General features: G+C 39.8%; 1 protein-coding gene across 4 annotated transcripts in view; it reads left to right on the plus strand.

Annotated features, from left to right (window-relative positions):
* The window catches only part of RELL1 (RELT like 1), a 46,621-nt gene extending 20,488 nt beyond the window's left edge, over window positions 1–26,133 (plus strand). For 2 of the 4 annotated variants that reach the window (XM_050947992.1, XM_050947996.1), the window contains 6 exons: window positions 3,245–3,487; window positions 6,375–6,446; window positions 8,990–9,047; window positions 12,232–12,471; window positions 15,601–15,784; window positions 22,028–26,133. In XM_050947992.1, the coding sequence (XP_050803949.1) occupies window positions 3,245–3,487; window positions 6,375–6,446; window positions 8,990–9,047; window positions 12,232–12,471; window positions 15,601–15,781 (794 nt within the window). In that variant the 3' untranslated portion in view covers window positions 15,782–15,784; window positions 22,028–26,133. The other 2 variants (XM_050947993.1, XM_050947994.1) reach the window with 2 other exon arrangements.
* The last annotated feature ends 422 nt before the right edge of the window (window positions 26,134–26,555 follow it).

A 26,555-nucleotide genomic window follows, 5' to 3' on the forward strand; every position in this document is an offset into this window, starting at 1 on the left:
ACATACCTTATAGTATAGAGTATACCTTTTAAATTTTTAAATACATTTGGAATACGAATTTAAATATTTGTCCCATTCCAAGCTATATTGCTATTTGAGTCCATACATACAAAATATTTAAACCTAAACTGCAAAGGTTTCTTTTTTCTTACGGGCTCCCTCTCTCTATCAAACTTATTTACATCCAGAATTAGGTTTAAAAAATGTCATGACACTTCTGAAGGCTGAGCTGCAGCATTTCCTTTTTCCACCTCAACTGTTGCTGATGTCACAGTACCATAGATCCAGGAATATTGCAAAATTCAAGGGAAATGAGATGTGTGTGAGGGTGGGGGGAACAAATGGAGGAAATGAGTGAATGGGATAGAAGCCAAGCATCTGAGCAGTACATAGGAAGCTAGCAAGGTTGGCACAGGTAACTGTAGACTTAACTGCTATAGCAGAGAGGCTGCCTTCATCATGCCTATTCCATAGGTTTCAGAGTAGCAGCTGTGTTAGTCTGTGTCCGCAAAAAGTCCATAAGTGGCTCTCAGGTATTTTGAGAGTGCTCTTGTTTTAGGCTGTTTTAGGTAGGAGAATCCACTTGCCCAGATGTTCTCACACCTTCCTTACTTTTCTACTGGCTGTTGGTGGGTCTTCTTAATTTAGCCATGTTACTTTCGTTGCAGACTTCAAAATTATTTGGTGGGATGGGACAAGGAGAAAAGAGGGATGATCGAAGAAAGGAAAGAATTCCCACATTCTCTGCAATATTTAATATCTTTAGATAAGGCAGACCTACAAGCTGGTCTAAATTTAGAGTACTCGAATAGTATTGCACAGATAAAACCAAAATTGGTCTCAATCAAAATGAGCCATGTGAAACATTGACTGCTGTCTTTAAAACATTTGCATGTATTTCCTGTTCCAGAAGGGCCAATCTGCCTCTACATTCATACCAGTAAACCTTTTTTATTCAGCTGACTAGTGACATTTTTGTGAGAGTTTAAATGTCAGTATAGAATACCTCTTTCACTTCTGTTATAATGTACAAGTTCTTGGCACAAACTATGCTTTTTTACTTCAGATTTAGAAGATTTTATATTCTAGAATCTTTTTAGAAATCAACAAATTGTAATGGAGTTTAGGGGTGTGCATATTATTTTAAGTAGCAAATCATTAAAGGTGTCTAATTGCTTTCACTTTAACAGCCGCTGTGCGTGTATGACACCCTGATTTCCTAAACCATTTAGCACATTTTGTATTCCATAAGGTACAGAGAGCAGATTAGACAAAGTCTGTACATAAAATCTTCACTTGGTATAAGCAAATAATGGATGTAAACTTTTTTCAGTGAGAAGCATTTAAAGTTACAGGTTGGTCCAAACTGTGTGCCAATATTATGGGGAGGAAGTGAAAGCTAACCTTTAAGAAATCGTATTGAAGTACAGTTAAACAGGATAATTTTCACCTTCTTGATCTGTATGAGGTGAAAATTGAGGAGACAAAGTAAAATAAGTTACTTCTACTGTAAAAGCCTCTTTATATGTCTTATATCACCCCAGTATGGGAAGAACAAGTGGCCTCTCCTAAATTTGGTGATATATATTTTTCCCATTACAAGGGTCTGTGCTAAACGTAGGTGCCGACTCTGTGTGTGCTCTGGGGCTAGAGCACCCATGGAAAAAAAAGAGTGGGTGCTCAGTAGCCACCCCCAATCAGTTGTTTGATGTGCTCTGCTGATCAGCTGTTTGGTGGGCCTCTCACATCAGCTCCTCCCCTTCCATGCCCTACACCTCTCACCTGCTGCTGATCAGCTGTTCAACGGTGGGAGGGAGGCGCTAGGGGGAGGGGAGGAGCAGGAGCAGGAAGAGGTGGAGTGAGGGCAGGGTGTGTTCAGGGGTGATGGGGCAGTGCGGGGGCAGGAAGAGGCAGGATGAGGGTGGAGACATGGGGGAAGGGATGGATGGGAGGTGGAGCACCCCCAGCGAAAGCTGAAAGTTGTCATTTTTGGTGCCAAATCCAGTTTCCACTCAATGGATCTTTCCAGTATCTCAATTTTTTTATGGAAGATAAGATCTGCAAGGGTCCTATTTTTAAAGTAGTGTCAGGTTATACTCGAGCCAAGGGGAGGTAATGGGGTTATTTAATGCTTCTGAGATGTAGGTGTGGATAATATTTATCCACAGGGGGATGGGGAGTGGGAGGAATAAACTTTCAGTGTGGTAGGACCAAATGATGAGTGATAGGGAGACATATAAACAATTACATATTCATTAAAGTTAATGGCCTCCAGTAGAATCTATTAAGTATTTTAGATTAGATGTGAACTGCTTTTCATTTTACATCAGATCCATTTCCACTTTTCATTCCACTGATGTTCTTTTTTTCCATTTTGTCACAGATAAGGATGAGTAATGGATAATATTTAGCCACTGGTAACATTGAGCAGCATTATGGAAGTCTGTTTGCGTTGGAGATAAACTTCTTGAGTGGTGAGGTGGTGAGTTTGGGGGTGCATCTGAGCATGGCTTAAACAGCAGGTTCAGAGGCATAATCATAACAATAGACAGTACTCTAATGCAGCGTAATAGCTGCAGAGATGCAGGTATACTTCCGATTCAATGAACTATTGTAATGATCTGTGACAGTACATACACTTCCCCTTTCAGATAGTACAGAAAGTATTGTAAAATGGGCCATCTTTATGGTGATAGCCCTAGTCAGTTTCTCATTGTTACTAGGTGCATAGGTGGGATTTCAGCACTAGTGATTTTCTGTCTTAAATTCTGTGTCTGAGCTAAACAAAATGAAATTCATGATATCTGTAAGGATCTGTGTTGATGTGAACTTTGATTTAACTATAAAAAGAAAGTTTGACATTTTTCCCTCCTTATTTTGAAATATAATAAATGTTTGTGGATGGAATGTTGCCTAGTGGGTAGAGCTGGGGCCAGCGGGGCTAGACCCTTGACTTCTGTTCCCAGCTCTGCCACTGAACTGCTGTGTCCTTAAGCAAGTTGCTTCACCTTTTGTGCTCGTTTCGCCATCTGTAAAACAGAATACCTACTTGTTAAAGGGGTTTGTGGCTTAATTCACCAATGGACCTGGATCTATCAGTGTAAAGACTCCTATTGACTTCAGTGGTCTTAGGATCAGGCTCATAATTCACCCAATCCTTTGAGAGCCTAAAGTCAGAGCTACTTGAAAGTGCAAAGTATTATCTACAACTGTGCTTCATAACCATGTGTTTTATTTTACATAGGAAATCAAGATTTTCCTAATATTTTGGCAAGCCATGGTTTAGAAAGTACTACGACTCGCGCTGTCGGTGATCACACAGGAAGTGGTGTGCATCCAGAATATCTTGCTTATGGGTTGGTTCCTGTCTTTTTCATCATGGGCCTTTTGGGGATCCTCATCTGTCACATGCTTCAGAAAAAAGGGTATCGGTGTACAACAGAGGCCGAGCAAGAAATTGAAGAGGAAAAACTTCGTGAAAAGATAGGTAAGTAATGTCAATGTCTTTTTGTTAATTTGTATGCAGTATGTTACTAATCTGGAATGATCCATAGCTGGACTCTTTCCCCCCCCCCACCTCCTTATAATATATATCCTCTATTAAATAGTTTAAGAACATTGATTTAACAGACAATCAAATGGTAATTACTTTTGGCCATTCCCAACCTAACCAAGTGACCTCCATTGGGAAATTCTACCAATTCCCAATGCCAGTCCTCTAAAATATACTTTTGAAATCTTGTTTTGAAGTTTCAGAGTGTACAAACTACTTCATGGAGACAAGGTGGGTGAAGTAACATCTTCTATTGGATTAATATCTGTTGGTGAGAGAGACATGGTCTCTTAGAGTCTCTCTTACCAACAGACATTGTATTACCTCATCCACCTTGTGTCTCTAATATCCTGGGACCAACACGCTACAACAACACTGCATACAAAATACTTTATAGCCTTTGTGACTATAAACTGAGATCTGAGTAGCTAACCACTTCTTTGTATTTCATTTGCTGTCAGCAGCAGTAGTGTGCTGTGCATAACTCTTTTAAAGATAGATATCCATAAACCAGCATTTATTAAAGCATAGCTTTTTGGTGTGTGTTTAACAGTGCAGATACTTTTAATTTTATTTGAGTAAATTTAATACTCTAGTACTATGGTTTTCACCCTCTCTCTTCTTCCCTGTTGTGATGGATTGGAACATTGGTGTGCTCTGGCTGTATTCTTTGGTATTCTTAGCACATTTGCTGCTATCATTTTTTTCCCCCTCACCTTTTTCCTTTTTTCCTCTCTAACTTTTTTGTTCTTTTGTACTCTTGTTCTTGTCCCCTTACTTGTCAAAAAGTACTTGGAGTGTATGTTAGTAGCTCCATGAATTCAGTAGCATGTGGTACTGAAGTTACTTTTTTGACTTGGGAGCAGAGGAGAGAAGCTTAGGCCTGGTAGGTTGTTCCCATTGCTGTCCGTATTGGGAGGTCCTGTGAGAGCCTTGGGTATTTTTCTTTAACTTTGTAGCTGGAAGTCAGATAGGAATGGTAGGGTGAGTTCTATTGAGGAGACAGGCAGGAGCTCCTCAGTGAAGCAAAGAGAACAAGTAGCTTTAGGGATAATGCTTTCTTCCTTATTCAATATTTTAATTTTATTAGAATAGGAAAGTGACTCTCTCTATTTTTGTTGCTACATAGGGTTGCCAAGTGTCCAGTTTTCAACCTGAATGTCCAGTTGAAAAGGGAAACTGGCAGCCTCCCGTCAGTGGCCTCTGCCACCGTGGGGGGGAGGGAGGGGGCAGAAAAAGCAGCCGCTGCCGCTGGAGTCTGAAGGAGCGCCTCTGCTTAGCAGCTGCTGCTCTCCCTGCCCCACCAGCCTAACAGAGAGAACTAGCTGGCTGGACTGGGCTCCGAAGTAGGTACTAGTGCCATCCAGGGGTGTGTGTGTGTAACCTGTCTGCCCTCCTGCCCCGTTGTGTCCCGATTTTCCAGCTCCTCGCTCTGGGGACCAATTCCCCCTCTGCCCCAGTCCCTTGCTCTAGGGACAGACCCTGCTGTGCCCCGAATTCCCCGCCCCAGCCCCTCGGTCTGGGGACTGACCCCTGCCGTGCCCCAGTTGGACAGATGGGCAGGCTCTGTGCCAGCTCCTGCAGGCCCAGCTCTGCAGGTGGCAGGTGAGTCCCAGGGGCTGAGGGGGCGAGTGACAGAGACAAGGGTGGGGAGAGAGTGTGGGAGGGGGACAGGTGGGTGGTGGGCGGAGCCTCGGAGGAAGAGGCAGGGCAGGGGGTGGGACCCCAGGGAAGGGATGGGGGTTTATTTTCAGGGATAAGAAAGTTGACAGCCCTATAAGAGAGTGAAAGGCAGTGGTGTATTCATTATCCAGTCACAGGGTCAATTTTCACCCCTTATACTACTTTGAGAAGGCTTTTTGTGAGACTCACCCCCAAGAATTCTCAATTCAGAGATTTTGTACACAAGTATATTTATATATTCATTATATTTAGTGCCTTTTCTTAAAGCCCTGGCTCCTGGAGTCATGCTGTTAAATGAAAATCTTGGCTTTCATTTTAAAAAAAGTTTCTATCCCTATGTTGTATGGAAAAGCTTAAAAATGCAAATCCTAAAGGTTCAAACACTAGAAGGCAAACAAAATCTAAAATTTCGTATTTTTATAAAATCTTTCAATTTTTAAGATAATCTCATGATTTTGGGAGGGTCTGGCTCGTGATATTTGAATGCTTGGCGCTGGCAGTACTTGACTCCTGTAGTGAAAGGTGCTGATTTTACAGTCTTAGATACTGAAGTCTGTTGTGGTTAACAGTATAGCAGTGCAAACTTCCCTGTAACAACCCATTTCTTATCTATTAGTCAAATGTGAAGCATTCCAAATGTGGTAGTTTAATCTCCATACCCATTTTCTGCTGAGACTTATATTCCTTCTGCTCTCTTAAAATTGAGGTGAGGAGGAGGATGAAAGTGATGATAGAAATTGGAAAATACATAAAATATGGAACTTAAGAACTCAGCCCTGATGTCTTTAGTGAGAGAATCTTGCCTGAATAAGGGCTACAGGACTGTCTTCAGGATTGTTACTAAAATCAATAAAAAGTGTTTTGTTTTAATATGGCAGCGATTTAATACTTATTTTATTTATATATATATATATATATATATATATATATATATATATATATATATATATATATATATATATATATATATATATATATATATATATATATATATATATATATATATATATATATATATATATATATATATATATATAAAAATTTTTTATTCCATGAGAAGTTTTCCTTTCTTTACCGTAGGAAAAATAATTTCTAGGAGGCAGTAATACTGATTATATATTGTTGTTTTTCCCCATAGAAATGAATGAAAGTGTAAATGACAATAACGATACTGTGGGGCGAATTGTCAACATCATTATGAAAAATGAAGGTACAGTTTAAAATCAGTGTTCTCCATTAAAGATGTGAATCCCTCTGATGCAGTTTGATACTATGTAGCTTTTTTGAAGTGTTTCCATAGTATATTATAGGCTTGCTTCATTCCAATACACTCTATAGTGTCTTGGGAATCATTAAAAAAGGGATAGAGAATAAGATGGAGAGTATCTTGTTGCCCTTATATAACTCCACGGTATGCCCACATCTTGAATACTGCGTACAGGTGTGGTCTCCTCGTCTCAAAAAAGATACACTGGCATTAGAAAATGTTCAGAAAAGGGCAACTAAAATGATTAGGGGTTTGGAACGGGTCCCATATGAGGAGAGATTAAAGAGGCTAGGACTCTTCAGCTTGGAAAAGAGGAGACTAAGGGAAGATATGATAGAGGTATATAAAATCATGAGTGGTGAAAGTGAATAAGGAAAAGTTATTTACTTGTTCCCATAATATAAGAACTAGGGGCCATCAAATGAAATTAATGGGCAGCAGGTTTAAAACAAATAAAAGGAAGCTCTTCTTCACACAACACACAGTCAGCCTGTGGAACTCCTTGCCTGAGGAGGTTGTGAAGGCTAGGACTATAACAGCGTTTAAAAGAGAACTAGATAAATTCATGGAGGTTAAGTCCATTAACAGCTATTAGCCGGGATAGATAAGGAATGGTGTCCCTCACCTCTGTTTGTCAGAGGGTGGAGATGGATGGCAGGAGAGAGATCACTTGATCATTGCCTCTTAGGTTTGCTCCCTCTGGGGCACCTGGCTTTGGCCACTGTCGGTAGACAGATACTGGGCTCGATGGACCTTTGGTCTGACCCAGTATGGCCATTCTTATGTTCTTGTTTGCACACACTTAACATTCTGAAATTGCTTTTTAGAATGAGAATTTCCATATCTTATCTAAAGTTAATTTTTTTTCTTTTGGAAGGTTGGTTCATGTCAGAACTTTAACTTGTCTCTTTCACCAACAGAAGTTGGTCTGATAAAAGATATTATCTCACCCATCTTGTCTAATATCCTGGAACCAACACAACTGCAAAACTGCAAACTTGCTTTTCCTGTCATTTCTATTTTTTTTTTAACTTTTCAGTCTTTGCAAGAGGCTGAATTTTCTTATTTTTAAAAGGAGAAGATAAAAGAACTAGCTTGTTTGCTTAATGGTAACGTCAAAGCCTATATGGGAGCATTTCAATACTACCATCACATTGAATGGCTTGAAATGGAGGGGCAAGTTCCAATTACTGCACATGTGTGAGTGAGGCAAAGGTTTTCAGTGAAGTAGGGAAAACAGGACAGCAACACTGCTGTTTACTTTGTGATGGTTGTATCTAAACAGTGGAAAAAGAAAGAAATGTTTGGAAGGGAAGAGAATGCTTCTGAGCAGCTATGCAGACATGAGTGGTGCCTGTGTAGCATTCTTCTCGGTAACATTGATGGAATCTGCTCTTTTCAACATAAAACAGTTGGATTTACATGGGTTTTTAGAGAGTTATGGGATCTTAATCAGGGAGTAGCTGCTCTGTATTGAACTGCTCTTCTAGTAGTTTCTCCCAGTGTAAATTTATGTACATGTTAAGACTGCCCCTTAGACCATTAACTTCTCCTTTGTGGCATCCAACCTGCAGTGCATAGCTGAACTAGTGATCCGGTAGCAGTACAGCTCTAGGAAAATGCCAAAAGCAACACAAAGGCTAGTATCTATATGGATGTCCTGGAAGGTAAGGGAATGGGACCAGATTTTCCTCCGGAAACTTGGGCTTTTTCACAGTTTAAGGCCTTTCTGTACATTCATAAATACCCTGAAGAGAGAATGTGGTGGCAGTTCAGAATTAACTTGTTTATAATTGGAATATTTTTTTTGTGCAGGTTGGGAGTTGCTGGCCCTCAATATGTTGCTTTGAATGTGTCATCTGCCTATAATTCTTAGTAGTTTACTTGAGGTTGTGTAGTACTAGTCTGTACTGTTACACAGCTGCTTATTTTACCAAAAGGCAGCATTATTTTAGTAGTGGCTGAAATGATTCATTTGAAATCCATCCAAATAATTAAATATTCATTAACTCTACTAATCTTTGACTTGTGGCCTGGAAGTGCTTTTTAGGCAGAGTGATCAGTACTGATAGATTGTGTGCATGTTATTAATGGCAAGCATTCTCATAACATAGACAGTAATATATGTGCTTTGCATTGGGACTGAGATATGTGTTCTATAGCAAGAGTAACTTTACCTTCTCAATATAAACGTCCATAAATTTCAGTAATTGGGCATTTCATAGAATTGTAGGACTGGAAAGGACCTTGATGCCTTTGGCATCTTGCGTTTTGGAGATTCCATAATGCAGACTTCTCTAGTCTAGATGGAACTAAATTCAGAACTCTTCAGTTGAGCTGTGAGATTGCTGTTAATGCACTTTAGCTAAGTGGGTTCTGGGTCAAAATTAGAATCTTCAGCTTGCTTACTTTTTACTATCTTTTTTGATTATACAAGGACATAGCAACACATTTCTTATAACAATGTCTGTTTATGCTTTTTGCAGCAAATGCTGATATGTTAAAGGCCATGGTGGCAGATAACAGTGTGTGTGATCCTGAAAGGTAAGGCTTCCTATTTTAACTGTGTATATTTTCTCTGCATGTCAAGATGTACCCTGCCAATGATTCTATGTTAATTAAAACTGAAATCTCAGTGAAATTTGAATCCTTTAAATGCTATTTTGATAACTGAAAGTTTGTTCACTCTAGGTTTAGATTGAATAACGTTCAATAGCAGTCATTTGGGAGCTTAATCACAGGGATACTACTTCAAAGATGCAGTTACTTTTTAAAAAAAAAATAAAAAAATGCATACATTCTTGTAACACTACTCCTGTAAGTTTATGTAGTATCCATTTTTATCAAAACTAGAAATGTACATTTGATTTTATAAAAACAAAGTATCAGAGGGGTAGCCGTGTTAGTCTGGATCTGTAAAAGCAGCAAAGAGTCCTGTGGCACCTTATAGACTAACAGACGTCTGTTAGTCTATAAGGTGCCACAGGACTCTTACTTTGTTTTTATGTAAAAGCAGCAATCTGTATCTCTTATTAGAAAAAGTACGGATTGCCACAAATTACTTTATTTGCTAATCAAGCTTTTTCTATTCTTTTGTTCCTTCTTGCTTTTGATTGAAAAGAAAATATTTTGATTTCATTTGTCTTATTTTTCTGAGTCACTAAGATTTCCTTTCTTTCTTCTGAGAGAAACTTTTCTGAGGAACTTTCAATTCTGTGTGTATGCATTGAGATTTACAGCAGAAATCTATCATACTGAGGATTGAAAATTGACAGCAACTCATAGTGCCTTTGCACACTTGTTTAATTCTTTAAAACAAGGCTAGGGCCTAAACCAACACTTAACAGCTAGAGCAGGGGTAGGCAACCTATGGCACGCATGCCAAAGGCGGCACACAAGCTGATTTTCAGTGGCACTCACACTTCCCAGGTCCTGACCGCCAGTCCAGGGGGCTCTGCATTTTAATTTAATTTTAAATGAAGTTTCTTAAACATTTAAAAAACTTTATTTACTTTACATACAACAATAATTTAGTTATATATTATAGACTTATAGAAAGAGATATTCTAAAAACGTTAATGTATTACTGGCATGCGACACCTTAAATTGGAGTGAATACATTAAGACTCGGCACACCACTGCTGAAAGGTTGCTGATCTCTGAGCTAGAGGACTAACCCAGATTTCTAGAGGCTGATCTGAAAGATCAGAGGGGAACAGAGAGTAGCTTTCTAGAGGCTTGATTTGTACAAAACTTGACTTCAAAAAATGCACATCTTTCTTTTTTCTTAGAATATTTGTTCTGTTGTAAATGTGCATATACTTTGAGGTGGTATACGCAGTTTTATTTACTGATACAACTATATATGTTTTAGAAAATGAGATAGTTAAAGTGGAAGAACCCTCCTTAAGCCTTGTCTACACTGGCAAGTTTCTGTGCAGTAAAGCAGCTTTCTGTGGTGTAACTACTGACGTGTACACACTGCCAAGTCACTTCATGCACAAAACTCCTCAGTTGCAGCGTTGCCAAAAAACCACCTCGACAAGAGTCATAAGCCTTACAGCGCAGAGGGTCCTGTGCTGTATTGGCAGTGTAAACACATTGCAGCGCAGAAAGCAATCATTTGGCCTCTGGAAGTGTCCCATAATCCCTCAAGTGGCTGCTCTACTCATTGTTTTGAACTTGGCTGCCCTGGAGACATGCATCCCTCCCCTTTTAAAGCTCCATTTCTGACAGCCCTTGCATGCTGTGCTGATCTGCTCCGGGACACACAGCAAGCCATTAATGTGGAATGCTTGTGCTGTTGAGCACAGAGAGGTGTGTGTGTGTGTTTGAGAGAGAGAGAGAGAGAGAGCGATTGCTGTGCAGAGCCCAGGGAGGGAGGCAGAGGCTGAGAGGTAGGTGTGTGTGTGTGTGTGTGTGTGTGTGTGTGTGTGTGTGTGTGTGAGAGAGAGCGATTGCTGTGCAGAGCCCAGGGAGGGAGGCAGAGGCTGATGTTGGGGTTCCCCCCCCCCCCCCAGTCCTGGTTGCTTCCTGCCGCTGTCCCAACTTACAAGACAGCATGCTGACACACTCTGTACCCCAAAACACTGTCTCTCCCCACTTCTATACACACACACTCTTCCTGTGACACCCTCTGCCCCCCCCCTTTCAGTTGAAAAGCAGCTGGCAATGTAGTAGGATGCCCATGGAACAGTAGGATTGGGAAACCTGCATCATGTGATGCTGTGTCTGCCCCCTGAGGCATTGCAAACCCCTCCCAAAGCACCCTGCTGCCAGTTGCACAATGGAATAACTACCACAATGCACTGACTGCTCTCTTTGCCATTGCAAGAGCTGCTAATATGGATGCGCTCCATCGTCACAAGGAGCGCAGTGTGAATACGCAACAGCGGTTTAATTCCAGCACTTTAATAAAAGTGGTATAACTTATTGTGCAGAAACTCGCCAGTGTAGACATACCCTTAGTGTGAATGCAGTTGTACCAGTCTCTAAAGGTGCTGGTGCCTGTACTGATAAAACATATTTAACTATATCAGCACCAATATAAACACGTTTAGGTTGGTACAGCTGCATCCATGCAGGAGAGGGTTGTTCCACTTTTAATTATACCATTTTCTAACCAAATATAATTATAGTAGTACAAAGCCTGTGTGTAAATCAGCCCTCTGTATGCATTATTTACACACTTTGTTCCTTCTCCTTCATTTTACCTCCTATTTTACTTGGAGCAATTTTTTGAGGAAAATATCTTTACAATCTTGAGAGAAGTCCATTTTCAAATATGGGCCAATTTCAAAATAATCTTTGCTGATGATGCAGGAGTATGTGATTGACTTAAAATTTGAACAACTAAATGGTTTTGGCTTCTCTTTGACTTTTCACAAGAGAAAATGAAGATGTGTGTGTGTGTGAATTTGCAAAACTGCCTTTTTTGCTGGAGCGGGGTGTCTGCTGGTCTTCTCTAGTAAAAGGAGGGTGGGGGGAAGGCTGGAATAAATCATTGACATTAGTCTGCTGTGGAAAAGTATCTTTGTCAGCTAAAACTACCTTCTGTGGGGGGAAAAAACAACCTAAATTTAACACTAGCTGAATACAACCCTAGGGTATGTGATCAGAGAATAAAGTGGGATGGTTTATTTAAAGAAACCCTATTTCTAAGAAGAACAATTATATGCAATTAAAGTTAAACATAGTTAATTTTTTGTTGTTTTGTTTTTAAAAATAGCCCTGTGTCTCCTACCACTCCAGGCAGTCCTACAAGTCCAGGCACTCCTTTGTCACCAGGTGATACTCCATCAAAACATAACTGTCGTGGCCATCACTTGCATACAGTTGGGGGAGTAGTAGAGAAGGGTGTTTGTAGTCGCTGTAGTCACAAAAGATGGCACCTTTTAAAGCCAACCAACAAATCTAAAGAACCAAGAAAAAGCCGCCAAGGAGAAGTTACAGTACTTTCTGTGGGAAGGTAAGACTCTCTTCTGTTTTTTTTTTTCATGCTTTATTTACGTTATCTCGTCTGACTCTCACTGTTAGATTAGTTATATTGTGCTATCACCTATTTCTGTAATGACTCTTGCCACAACCCAGCACGTGGATTTTTCTGAATTGCAAGACTGTAATTAACTTTCGAGGCATTGTGTTGTTTCACTAGACATCAGATGTCTGACCTGTAAATCCAAACTTGTCAGTTCACTAGTTCTCTTTTTGATCAAATTTTTTAAATTGGGATTCGGATAAGTATACTGCAAGCTGAAGAATTTTAATTATTAATTTGTATTACCATTAGTGTCTGGAGCCTTAGTGATGGACCAGGACCCCATTATGCTAGATGCTGTACAAATGCAGTATAAAAAGACAGCCCCCGCCCCAAGGAATTTGCAGTCTAAGGCCTGGTCTACACCTAAAACTTAGGGCATTCTAACTACATTGCTCTGGGCAATCAACATTTTCATTCCCTGTGTGGTGATGTTAGGTTGATCTAACCCCTCTGTAGATGCAAGATGGAAGAATTCTTCTGTCAAGCCAGCTGTCACCCATCGAGTGATGGAAAACCCCCTTCTGTCACTGTAGTGAGCATATATGCTACAGCACTGTAGCTACACCTTTGTTGGTGAGCTGTGTAACACTTGCAGTGTGGACGTAGCCTTAAACTTCAAAGTGCTGCTGTGGGAGCACTTTGAAGTGGTGAGCGTGGTCACACATGAGTGCTGGGAGAGAGCTCTCCCAGTGCTTCTGGTAATCCGCCTCCATGAGGGGAAAGGCTCTGAGTGATGGGAGTCTGTCCACACTAGGCTTTAAAGCGCTCAAACTTGCTGCACTCGGGGATGATTTTTCATGCCCCTTAGCCAGCAAATTGGCGCACTATAAAATGTAAGTGTAGACAAGTCCTTAGTGTAAGACAAAAGATGATAGATGGGGAAGTACAAGGAAACAATGAGACAGCATTGGTCAGCATGATAGGCAGTGGTCTCAGCACACCGTGAACCTAACCATTGTCAGGGCTTTTGTAGGTCCTGTGGAAAAGGAGAGTTTAAAGGAGGAGGATGAGCTAGTTTTGCAGATATTTTATATGGAGCTCCTCCCAGGTGTGAAGGAACAGCATGGGAAAATGCACTAAGATGTTTATTTGAAAATTTAACAAGTGGTCAATGGGCTGATTGAAGTGTGATCGAACACCTTGGTAGTGAATGAGAATTGATAGGGTGGGGATAGGCTATGAAAGACTGTGAAAGTGAAAGTAAGTAGCTTATGTTTCTTGGGAGAGAGAAAGGGGAGCTTATGGAGGGATTCATAGAGAGGGGAGATGGGATGCAAAGAGGTCAAAGCAGTGGGAGAGGAAATTATCTTTGCAGCAGCATTGTGAATGGGTATGACGGAGGCAAGATCTAGTGCGTAATTAGAAATTGTATCACAAGACATACACATTAGAGGGCTGAATTAAGGCTGCACAGAAATCTTTATTCTGGCATTTCCTATCTTTTGAGTGCTTGACTTTACAACCTTCATGTTCTTTTATAGTGTGTCTGTGTGTGTGTGTGTGTGTGTGTGTGTGTGTGTGTGTGCGCGCTCGCATGCTGCTGGTTTTTATAAAAGCAAACTTTTATAAAATTCTATCATGTGACATCATATTGACACACCTGGGTCGTCATCAGTGTCTGTTACATGGAACTTTGCTATTTGAGCAAAGTGACTGTTGTCATCCTCTGTGTGGAGGGCAATGAGACACTTTACCAGAGCCTTTCACAGATATTTGCTGACACCAAAGGAATGATGAGATTTGGGAATCTTAGATTGAAATGAAGCCCCTGAGGGGAAGTCATGTTCTCTAGTGATAACACCTGTCTGCCCATTCTGTGCCCCCCCCCCACCCCCTTGTCAACCACCCAACTTGACCCCTTCTGCTCTGTCCCCTCCAGCCTGGCCTTTTCCAAGTCCTATTTCTTGTCCACTTTTGGCTCCTCATCCCATTTTCTTCACCTAGCCACATCACGACTCCTCGGGCTTCCCATCCTAGTCACAGTCTCCTTGCTCAGTTTAGAGGTTAAAGTACCACCTCCCAGAAGGCACAAAATGAGGCCTGAAGACCTGCGTCTTGCGCTAATCTGCTGTTGTCATGAAATTCTTGATGGGTCCCCATACTTCAATAACATTCAGGTCTATACTGAGTCTTTAGAGCTTCAGGGTTCCAGCACACGTGTGCATATTATTCCTCCCTCCACCCCCCCCCCGACATCCTGATAGAGCTAACTCTTAGGTGGGGAAGTCTACAAGCTCCAATTTTTCCTCATAATCGGATCTTTTTTATGGCTGAATGCCTCCGCCATCATAGGAACTGCAGAAGACCTGGACTCAGGTTCTTCCTCCCTTCTGCTCATGTGCATAGCAAGTTGACATGAGTATTTGCAATTTAGTGCTTGGATTGCATGTGGACCCTGATATCTGTGACGTTGTATGTCTCCAAGTGTTTACGCTTTCTTTGAGGGGATAGAAATGGAAGATGCTTAAGAAGCAAAATTAAGTTAATTTCACCTCAGTGTGGGCTAATATGGTTAATATGTTTCTTTTTAATCTAGTCAAGGATACTAATGAATTATACTTTGCCTCAGAGCCAGGTGACTTTAGAATTTTGTGCTGTGAAATTTTTTTAATCCCTTCATAGCTGTGGATCCAGTAACACAATTGCCTAAAAAGAGAGCAAGAATTACAGATAGATCCTCATCCTTCTCTTGACTTTCTTTACAGTAAGTATCAAATACAGAAGATGCAGTTTTCCCTCTAGTTTCAGTTTTTTTTGGCTTTTGGACTATTCATGATTGCTCAACCAATAGTGTAGTCTTTTCTTAAAATTAGAGATCTTCTTTCTTTTTTCAAGAGAGGTAGGTATGGTCCAAACACTAGAGTCTGAGATAGGAACTCCCAACTTTAGACTTCCCTCCTGCTGTATTCTTGGAAAGCCCCTTTAAAATATCTTGTTTTCCATCTATGTAGTTGGGATAATACTTGCCTCATTGGGATGTTGAAGATTGATTAGCTGATTTCTGGAGGAAAAACCAACCAAGCTATCCTAAGTGGGTTCTTGTATTGCTTGTTTCAGATTTAGAGTCACAAAAGTAGAGCACAAATCTACATCCAAAGAGCGGAAAAGCTTGATGTCTGTTAATGGTGTTGAAGTTGTCAATGGAGAAGTGCCTGCCACACCTGTCAAACATGGATCAAGAGAAGTTCCTGCCACACCTGTCAGACAAGGAGCAAGAGGGAGAACTGGCACAGAATAATAGGTGGGTATTAAAGATTATAGACGGACATGGAAAGTAGGATCTGGTGAGAGGGTCAGATACGTTCTCACTGATTTCTTTTGTTGAGAGGTAGAATATGGATAGCCACATATTTAAACATATTTAATTATAAAATGTCACAAAGAGAAAATACATATCCAAATTTTATTACCACGTTTTACTTAATTTGTCAAGACTAACAGTCCCCAGCCAGATTCTTAACCAACCTGACTCTTACCCAATTATTTATTTATATTCTATATTTAACGTTTACATTGAAATAAAATCCATTTATCTTTTATGGTGGCTTCCACAATCCAAAGAATGAAGAGGTGTAAAAGAACATCTGTATTTACTCATTTTCTCTGTAAATTACTTGATTTCATTCCAGGTGCTGGTGAGGAATATGTCCTCAGTACAAAAACACTATCACTACTGGCACTAACTGGAATATACTTGGGCAGTCAGCAGAGGCTCAAAGCACTGAATGGGCATGGAACCAAACTTATTTGTAATGGTGGTTGTGAAAAGACTTGCAGATCACAGCCTCACAGGAATATCTGAGATGCCTGTTATTTCCTATAGTTTAAGTGCTGCCGTTATTGCTTCTTGTATCAGATGGTACCATAATCGTGGAATCTTGGATATCTCTATATGGTGCACATACCATGTTAGGAGCACCATTTCAGATTTTGGTCTGGGTCGAAAGGCAACTTTAACCGTGATCTCAGATAATAACTTAGAAATTAGCTGACAGGAGCCCTGTATCTAATTCCTATATAAAGAAAGAAAAAATACATACAAACACCAATTAAAGCCACATTTAAGTTTATATTTAAATTTAGAACAATGGGGAGATAATATAGCAAGATATTCCCAATCCCAAAATTGGAATCGATCATTTAACTTTTGGAAACACCCTACTAGGGCAAGGCCTTGTGAGTTTATACAGCACCTATCTGGGATTCTAGGGGTGTTAGGGTAGTACAAATAATAATAGACTAGAAACTGACTTTAAATGGGAGTGAAACTAACATTTTCAAGTCACTTTCTCTTCTGTTTAAAGGCTATTTACTTTCCAAAAGGCTCTTAAACACACTACAGTGATTGAGTTGAAGTTCTCAAAGGAGATTATATAAAACCAAACACCAAGAAAACTCCACATTTTAAAGTTGAGAAAAAATGGAGTCTTGTTTATTATTTAGAGTTTGTACATACGTTTTTAAAGTTCCAGTCTGTGTTTAGATGGTGTACCTCAGTTCTCATTGCTGTAAAATGGGAATAATAATACTTGCCTGCCTGCCATATGGAATTATAAGGATTAGATTGAGATCTGGGAGACAGGAACTGGACCTTCTTAATGGTTTGTATGGTGCTTAGCACAATGGGGGCCTCCTCCTGATTTAAGGACTTTGGTCCCTAGTGTAACATTAGTCAGCTGTTGAGATGCCTGCTGGTGGTAGCTGAAGGGGACTGTGATGGCTTGGATCATTGAAACCCCCTTGGGAACTGCCAGCTGATGTGCCAAGACTACTTCTGCCCCTGCTTTCCCTGCCAGCTTGAGACTCCAGCACCCCGTTTTGTTGAGCCAGACATGCTAGACTGCTCCAACACAGACCCAAGGTCTGAGCCACGTGCCCTAAAGTTGCAGACTTAACTGAAAGTGGCTTACAGAAGTATTCCTGTCTTTAACACTCAGATACCTATCTCTCAAGTGGGGTCCAAACCCCAAATAAATCCATTTTACCCTGTGTAAAGCTTAAGAGGGTAAACTCCGTAAATTGTTCGTCCTCTATAACACTGATAGAGATGTACAGCTGCAGGGACTGTTCCCCCTCACTGCCTCCTCCCTCGGGACACAGCCCTGTGCCCTCACCCCTCCCTTGCCATGGAGATTGACTCCTCTTTCCCTCCCTACTGCCCCCCACCCCCAGGATCCAGCACCCTCTCCCCCTGCCACTGGGGGCCCTGTGCTCACTCTCTCCTTCCCACCATCACCACAAGGGACTCTGTGCTCCCTCTGCGCCATCCTCACCACTGGAGACTCTCTGCTTCTTCCTGCCACCCACCACCACCACTGGGGACCCAGTGCTCCCCCATTCCACCCTGACTGACCCCTTCCTTGCCTGCCCCACCCCCAGAGGCTTGGCTCCTCCCAGGAGCCAACCCTCTTCTCTTTGCCTTGGGCCTGTTAAGTTGTCTGTGTCAGTCCTGCTGTCGTTTGACCCCATTGGGCTAGGCTGTGCGAGCCCCTCATTTTCCAAGCTGTCAGACTCAGTTCGAATCCCCATCCTTCCATCCCATTGGAAGAGAGTAGCTGCTGATTAGTGGAGACAGAGGAGCGGGAGGAGTGGGTGAGCTAGCGCAGTGGAGGAAACTGACTGCAGGAGCCAGAGAATTCTGGCTCCTGAAGGAGAGGACTTGGCTGCATATAACTGCAGATAAGAGCTCCGCCTGGGGCTGGGGTGTGTGCCATGAGCAGACCTCCGGTATGAAACGGGGCGAAACGGTGCCTCTGCTTGTGTTGGTAGATCTTGGCTTTTTAATGGCTGTTGCTGCAATGAGGGATAAAGTGACCTACAAAGGACTTCAATTAAAATTTTTTTTGCGGTAAAATGGTGACTTGAACACTTCTTTATTTTAATTTTTAAAAAGTGGGGTTTTTTTGCTTCCCTTTAGAGTCTATTTCTGCCAGTTAACCTGAGGTGATAACTTAATTCTACACTAGGGACTAACCTTGACTCCTTTTCCTAGTCTAACCAAACCCTCAGTTCTCATCTTTGTTTCTTGACTCTGACTCTTGTTTCGCTGGTTCTTCTGTCTCCATAAAGTCTTCCAGGATAAGACAAGGTTGGGCACACTAATGTGCGTGCAGAGTTTTTAAGTTTTTGTTTAAATAAAAAATAAAGAAGAAATCCAGGCTTTCTAATGTATATCATGAAGCAGCAGGAAAACAACACACAACATTTAAGTAAAAATTGAGTTCCAGTACATTTGGAGGGTTACCGTAAAAAAGTCTTATTTCAAACCTATACAAAACTGTACATCAAACATGTTTTGTATATTTTTAATCTTTTTGATAGCATACAACTTGATAGTTTTAAGACTCCGTTTGTTAAATAAAACAATAATTGCTGCATATTACCTAAAAGCTGCTCTCTCAAATTTACTGTATCTTTTTTTTAAATTTAAAAATAGACTGTACTCTAGGAATGCTAGAAACTTTGAATGTCCATCTAAGACAACCCTGTTTGTATTGTAGAATCTCCCATAGGATTTAAGTGGTTGCTCTATATTGAAAACAGAAATAATGTCGGTAGTGGAGGAGTGACTCAATGAAAACTTTTGTAAAGTTCATGACAGTCTGACATAACTGTTCTGCAACTCATCTGTTTTAGGTCATAATCAGGTCTGGACTGATGGCTAAAACACTTTTCCATAACGTAGTTAAAAACTCCTGTTTTTTTTCTGTTTATTCTGGCAAAAAGCTGTTCTAATATAAATTGAATCGGAATCCTGTTTCACAGTTGTGTTTCCAAAAATTGCAGTAATAGTCATTTCAGGAATGTAACCCACATATTCCTTTTACTCTCTCCTAAGAAAATATCCTGACTTACTGAAACTGAACAGAGATAGGTACCTGTTCAGCGTTTTTGTGACTGCAGCCAGTAAACATATGTTGATGAAATACATTCACATCTAGAGAGTTTTGACCCTGATCCTCAGCTACAGTAAAAGAGGACTTCATGCAGTTGCAGGACAGGGAGGCGCAAAAGCATCTTAAAAGCTATGCACCAGCTGCCCACCCAGCATGAAGGGGACATTTCTGGCTGCTGAAGATCACTGGGATATAGCAGAGGCAGCCCTGTGCCCTGACATCAGCTGCAGGGTTTGGGCTGGTGTAGGAGCTGTGACAGCATCGCTGTGCCACTTGAGGATTCCCATATGCTGGGGGCATTCTTGCTTTAGGGCAGTTTTGGACAATATTGCCAACAGTTGCCCTAATATCCTTGAAGTTTTCCCTCTGCTCAAATTGCCTGTAGCCAGCGTAGTCTCAGCACTTTTTTGAAGTTAGTTCTGCAGTTGCCCAGTTTAGGCTTGAGTGTCAATGCTAACTTCCTGGAAGTGAGAAATCCGCTTTCCAGAGTTTATCCCCAGCATAGCAGTCTGTTCCACCTACTTCATTTATTTTGAAAGTGTAAGTTTACTTAGCATATAAGAAAAAAGAGAAAATAATAAAAAGTTTTATGCAGAATATAAACATAACTAGTCTAAATATTGCAGATAGTATAGCAAGCTCAGACCTTGCATTTGGATTGGAATCTATTGGATAAATAAGATAAAAACTTCACTGGTAGACAGTTCAGTATCTGTAGTCAGTGTCCTCTTTTCTCCCCCTCCAACTGAATTCCAGTTGCCCTGTGGAGTTTTTTCTAAGGAGTTTAAAATTTGTGGTTAGCATGTTTGGACATTGTCATCTGTTACGTTAAATAACCATATAGTCTCTATTACACCATAGTTAATTAAAATCTTACAAACCTTGTGTAACTTCTTCCCAATCTCTGTGAATACAAAAAGGCACCTTCCCATTTCAAAGTATCCCTTTGAAGTTTAGCCATTTAAATTGAATGCCTGCCTGCTTCATCCTAAAACTAATGATGGAATCTGTTATCTTTGACATTTTCTTAAAGGTATCTTTAGCAAGTTAATTACTTTTTTACACTTGGATAACCTTTGTTTACTTGTTTAAGATTGGTAGATAACACAGTACTGAGAGACGGTACTAAGCTTACTAAATGAATAACAAGTGCAATTCATATCAAATAGTCCATGTGCTGCAAGCAAAAAATGTTAATTTTTACCGGGGGCGGGGGGGAATCTATAAATCACAGTACAGATAAACTAGATACAACCATAACAGGATTTATAGAAATCCAAAAGATAAGTAGGTACAATCATTGTCACACCCACTAATGAGTGTCATCTTAAACTTTCAGCACCACAGCGCTGTGGAGAAGTGATATTATTAAGGTAGATGTGTATTTATATGCTCTTTGAATGTCTTTTGTAATATTTTACCCACTTGGTAAAATTCTCATCTCTGCACAGGATACGGTTAAAATTTTAGGAATGTCATTTTATATTAATATTAAAAAAAGCATTTTCAAATTTTGGACATATTGTTTGCCTAGGGTTTTCTGAGAACACTTAAGTTACTCTGATATACATTAAAATTTTAGCACAGGTAAATCTGCCAAGTTCACTTAAAAAAACAAACCCCACATCCGTATCTTTCACTTTTTTAGTATAACTCATAAATGAGAATTGTTCATAATAAATAAAATGCACTCTTAACTAGCATCAGCACTGTTACAGATTCTGTACTAGGGTGTAAAAACGAGGACTCCTTGTGGCACCCTACAGACTAAGAAATTACTTGGGGATAAGCTTTCGTGGGCTATAACCCACTTCATTAGGTGTCTGAAGTGAAAATACAGTAGGCAGGTATAAATATACAGCACATGAAAAGATGGGAGTTGCCTTACCGAGTGGGAGGTCAGTCAGTGCTAACAAGGCCAATTCAATCAAGGTTGTGGCCTATTCCCAACAGTTCTTCTTTTGCGTAGAGACTGTACATTGGCCAAATCGGACAGTCTATACGCGAAAGAATAAATGTACACAAATCAAACATCAAGAATTGTAACATTCAAAACCAGTAGGAGAGCTCTTCAATCTCCCTGGACATGCAATAACAGACTTGAAAGCGGCCATTCTTCAACAAAAAAAACTTCAAAAACAGACTTCAACAAGAAACTGCAGAATTGGAATTAGTTTGCAAACTTGACACCATCAAATTAGGCCTGAATAAAGACTGGGAATGGCTGGGTCACTACAAAAAGTAATGTTCTTTCTGTTGATACTCACCCCTTCTTGTCAACTGTTGGGAATAGGCCACATCCACCTTGATTGAATTGGCCTCACTAGCACTAACCCCCCACTTGGTAAGGCAACCCCCATCTTTTTGTGTGCTGTATGTTTATACCTGCCTACTGTATTTTCACTCTATGCATCTGATGAAGTGGGGTATAGCCCACGAAAGCTTATGCCCAAGTAATTTGTTACTCTGAGGTGCCACAAGGACTCCTCGTTTGCTGATACAGACTAACACGGCTACCCCTCTGAAACCTGTATTAGGGTGTGTGCTCTACTGCCATTTTCTGACTCCAGTGTCTTTGCCATCATCAGATGACCTAGTTATCTAAGGCAACAAGGAGGAAGAGAAAACACATTGAGAAGAGGAGGAGGAGAAGAAAAGACCCAGAGTAAGGAATGTAAATAAGCACTAAACTCAAGCAACTCTTCTCTACCGGTTGACTTCGTAAAGTCTGTTCAAAATATTGATCTGTATTCTTGCTCATTGTACTATGGATCAAACATATCTGAATTCGGTGGCAGGGCTCGTGGGGCATTCCTGCGCATAGTTTAGTCATTCACAATCAGATTGTTAACCCCAGTATAATTGAAAGGTATGCATACAGGTTTTTTTTTCCCCAGTTAATTGTAAGTTTAATTGTAAGGCACCTGCTATTTATTTACAGTTCTGTAAATCTAAATACATGGCAATTACTTACATTTGAGCATGCTGAAAAAAGCCTGCACACATACTGTTCAAGATATTAGTTTAATATAGTGTGCTATCTTCTCCAGTCTGAGAACCCTCCTCCCAAATTGTGGGTTGTCCAGACACTGGTGTTAGAGTAGCCTGTAAACTGCTTTAATCTATCTGTTGCCAGTGACCCTCTGAGCCCTTACAGCGGCCAGGAATTTTCCAGATAAAGGAACGTTCCTGGTCCTGCGGCACTTTTTTCCTCACCAGAGCCCCTCTAGCTGGAATTAAGGGTGGCCTAGGAGCTCAGTGATCAAGAGATCATTCAGTTACCAGTTAAGTTGGACTCAGAATTGTTTTGTGCACCTAAAGTGGTGCAGAGTAGCTTCAATATAGCAGTGAATCAGGCCACTTGTCATGAGTGGCATTTCGTTACTTTAAATACGTTGTTGACAATGCAACTTTTGTAAAGGAAAACTAGCAGCCTGTCAGTTTTATTGTGGGGTAAATAGTTTTGTTTGTCGCAGATAGAGTTTTTAGAAGCGTTTTGATAACGTGCTGAAACTGAAAACTTAGGAGATGTACTATTATAGGAAATGTATTTATGTCACTGTAGCTCTTTATAGTTTCTGTGAATGAATCTATGCAGGGGTAGGTCCTAAATACTTAAGATTTGTAGCCAATAAAACATTTCCAGTCACTAACATAGTGTTGGATCCTGTGATCAACAGCCTATTCATTTGCCTTCATCTTAAAAGAAAAATTCATGTAACCCTTGGGGAAAGCAAAAGTTCTTCTACCAAAACTTCCTCACTGCTGTGTCCAAATTAAAATATTTAATGAGCTCAGCAATGTAAACAATGGAAAACATAGGCCGGTTGTATTATATGGGGACAGCTTTATCCTTTATTGCCAAATAAGAAACTTATGGCATGATGGCTGTCATGGTTACAGGGATAACTGCACTTTTGACCACTGTCTGGTCTCAGAGCGTTACCCCCTCAGGTCCCGAGCCTGAGGTGTTTACTTCCTCTGGGGTGGTGATTCTCCCACATTTAAAGTGGGTCATGTGCTACATTGGATAAAGTATGCTTATGCCAGCAGGTCCAACTACATTCAGCACCTGCTGGTCTTCCTTTGGGAGCTTGTTACCAGTGGCTAATACAATGACCAGGCAGCCTTCTGTAAACAAAAGTTTTTTAATCTTAACAGTTAGCAACAAAGTAAAACATGAGAGAGAGGATTTTTAAACAACAAAAGGCCTACGTATTGTCTGTCTCATCTAAGCCCTTCCACCCTGCGAGAGGACACTAGAAAGGCTTAGCTTTGTCAGACACTAAGTCAGGTGTCAGTCTGTTTCCCCTGAACAACTTCCCGATAAGCGTCTGTTGGCCAGAGAGTCTTTTTAACCAGCCAGAAGTTGTCTTCTCACATTCCTGTGCTTTGACTCTGCTGCTCAAAACCTATCTGGTGGGCTCCACTGAGGTCAAGCCCACCTCTTGAGTCATTGTTTTGCCTTCTTGCTTGTTTTTTTTTTTTTTTACAACAGCCTGTTATTAAACTAAACCAACATCCATAAAGTAAACTTCCCTGACAACTATCAAACATATAGCACACAATACAGTATTCAAATATTATTATAGAGCAGCCCCATGTCCTTCAGAGTGTCTGTCTCTCAAAATAGGTACCCTCAATCCATTAGTGCCAACTATTAAGTCATAATGTGTCATATTTGAGTGTGACTCACTGACAGAAAATCAATGACTGTTAAGCAGTGCTAATTGTTGTTTGGATCTACTTGCCATGATTACCACTTTGCCTTAGAAATGATCTGTTAATTGGGAACATTTGTGATATTTTGGCAGACTTTGCTGTATAACAGAAAATGAAAAGTGACACTTCTTTGCTCTGCTGTGTGCCTAACAAGAATACACATCAATCTGTAGCTTTAATGCATGTCAGTAAGGATTATACTAAATTATGAGAAAACTATAAAGCAGTTCAGTCTGCTTCACAAACCTCTTGTAAATAATTGTCTTTGTAACTGATTCATGTTTTAAAATAATGCTATGTTTTTGTAGCTGTGTCAATCCCAGGATATTAGAGACACAATGTGGGTGAAGTGATATCTCTTATTGGACCAACTCTGTTGTTGAGAGAGACAGAAGTTGGTCCAATAAAAGATATTACCTTACCCACCTTGTCTTTTTAAATGAATACCATCAATCTTCTTTAGTCTGAGTAAGTGCTCTAATATTTTTCTTTATCTTTGAAAGTGAGGTTTCTCCATCAGCTCATACAATGTTAATTAGCAATATGTGTAACAGCAAAAGAACTTCCCCCTGGCTATCATCTCACATGCCCCATAAGTTGCCACTTAAAGCTCAGAAATGAGGCACGTTGGTGCGTTATTGTAGCCGTATTGCCAACACCAAATATTGAAAAATCATGAGTTAGGCTCACTAAAAATCATCATGAGATTATGTAAAAATAATAGATTTGATGTTTTTTTATTTGCCTCCCACTTTTTGAGTCTTCAGGGTGCATTGGAGTTCACATTTTGAAGCTCTCCCCACAGCCATGGCGGCTAGAAACTTACTTTTTCTTTAAGAATGAAGGCTGAAATCACACATCCCTTGACTCCATGAGCTGGGGCTTTAGGAAAACAATTGAGACGCATGAGAGCTGGCAACATTGTGTATAGGGAAGTTTACGCTGCTGACTGTGCTCTACTTGATCCATAGGTGGCAGATGTAGCCCATACAGCTCAGACCTATAAGAGAAACACATTTTTTTGTCAGTTCTAAATAAAATTAAGTCTTTTAACAAATGTTTTATTTATAGTTTTCAAGAACTAAGTTCCAAAAGTAACTTTTATCTGAGCCCGACTGCTACTTGGGAATAAATCCAAAGAATTAATAGATTTTTCATTATTAGTGTAAATAAGATATTTTTCTTCGCTCAGATTTAACTCAGACTACCAACATAATCTTAAAACTACTAAAAGAGACACTTAAATTGAGAAATCCTTGGCCTACTTTTTTTCCCCCTTAGGTTTGCAGATTTCACTCTGTTTTCATGAACAGCTCTATAGCATACTAAAATGTATGCAGAAGGAATTTAAATAGTGCCAGTATATTAATTTCAGGATTCCAGGATATTGAGAGACTAGATAACTGAAGTGTACATATGTGACAGTATTTTTAATATTAAAATTACTGGATGAAACTGTGGACTCTAGAGTGAAAGTTGTTTTGTACTTACACAGCCAAACTAAACAGTTCATTGTTTTGAATATGAAGATGCATAATTGTAGAGTATCCCAAAAACTTTAAAAATTGAGATTTTATTCTGATAAGAGAACATTTTAGTAATATGTGGCTTAACACTGTGAGTAAATATGCTCAAAAGAGTGAAAATGTTTAATATATATATATGCTATTTTTACTTAATTTAACAATAGTTGCTATTTTGATTCCATTGGAAATATGCAAAAATGTTATATCCAGTACATTCAACATGTAAAATCTTATTAGTTGAGATGATCTAGTAATTATTAAACATGAATTTCTACCTATGTACATAAGGCTAATGTTTGTGGGAAGTAAAATGTGTATTGCCACTTTAGCAAAATAATTTGGTGAATGTGTGATCTTATTGTATATAACAAACACTACTAACAGCATTTTTCAGTGGTACAAACATTGTCATCACCAAAAAACCAAATAAACCTAAACTTTATGAAGTCAGTTTTTCTTAATCTTGCACATCAACTGTATTTTTAACAATATGGTTTGTATAAGACTTTTGTACTACCAAAGTAGTAAAAAAATAATAATAATAATAATAAATTGATTCTTAAATTCCCTTGTGTTCCTGTTTTAAAAAACCTTACTTCTTAAAAATGTATACATGCTGTGTATTTGTAGCTATTGTGTTTGCATTATAGTGAAATTGTCAAGCTCTGTGGGGTGGCAAGGAATTTATGCCACACTTTCACTTTCACTGCTTAACTTCCAGTGAAAGACCACCTGTAGATCCTTTTCTGAAATATATTTAATGTAGGAAGACAGGTGACGTGCTTTAAACCTAAGACTTGAAGAATCGGTGCCAAATATATTAGGTGTGCACAATTCTCAATTTACTTTTCACATGGAATTTTTCTTG

Source organism: Gopherus flavomarginatus, chromosome 3 (genome assembly GCF_025201925.1).
Source record: "Gopherus flavomarginatus isolate rGopFla2 chromosome 3, rGopFla2.mat.asm, whole genome shotgun sequence".
NCBI lineage: Eukaryota > Metazoa > Chordata > Testudines > Testudinidae > Gopherus > Gopherus flavomarginatus.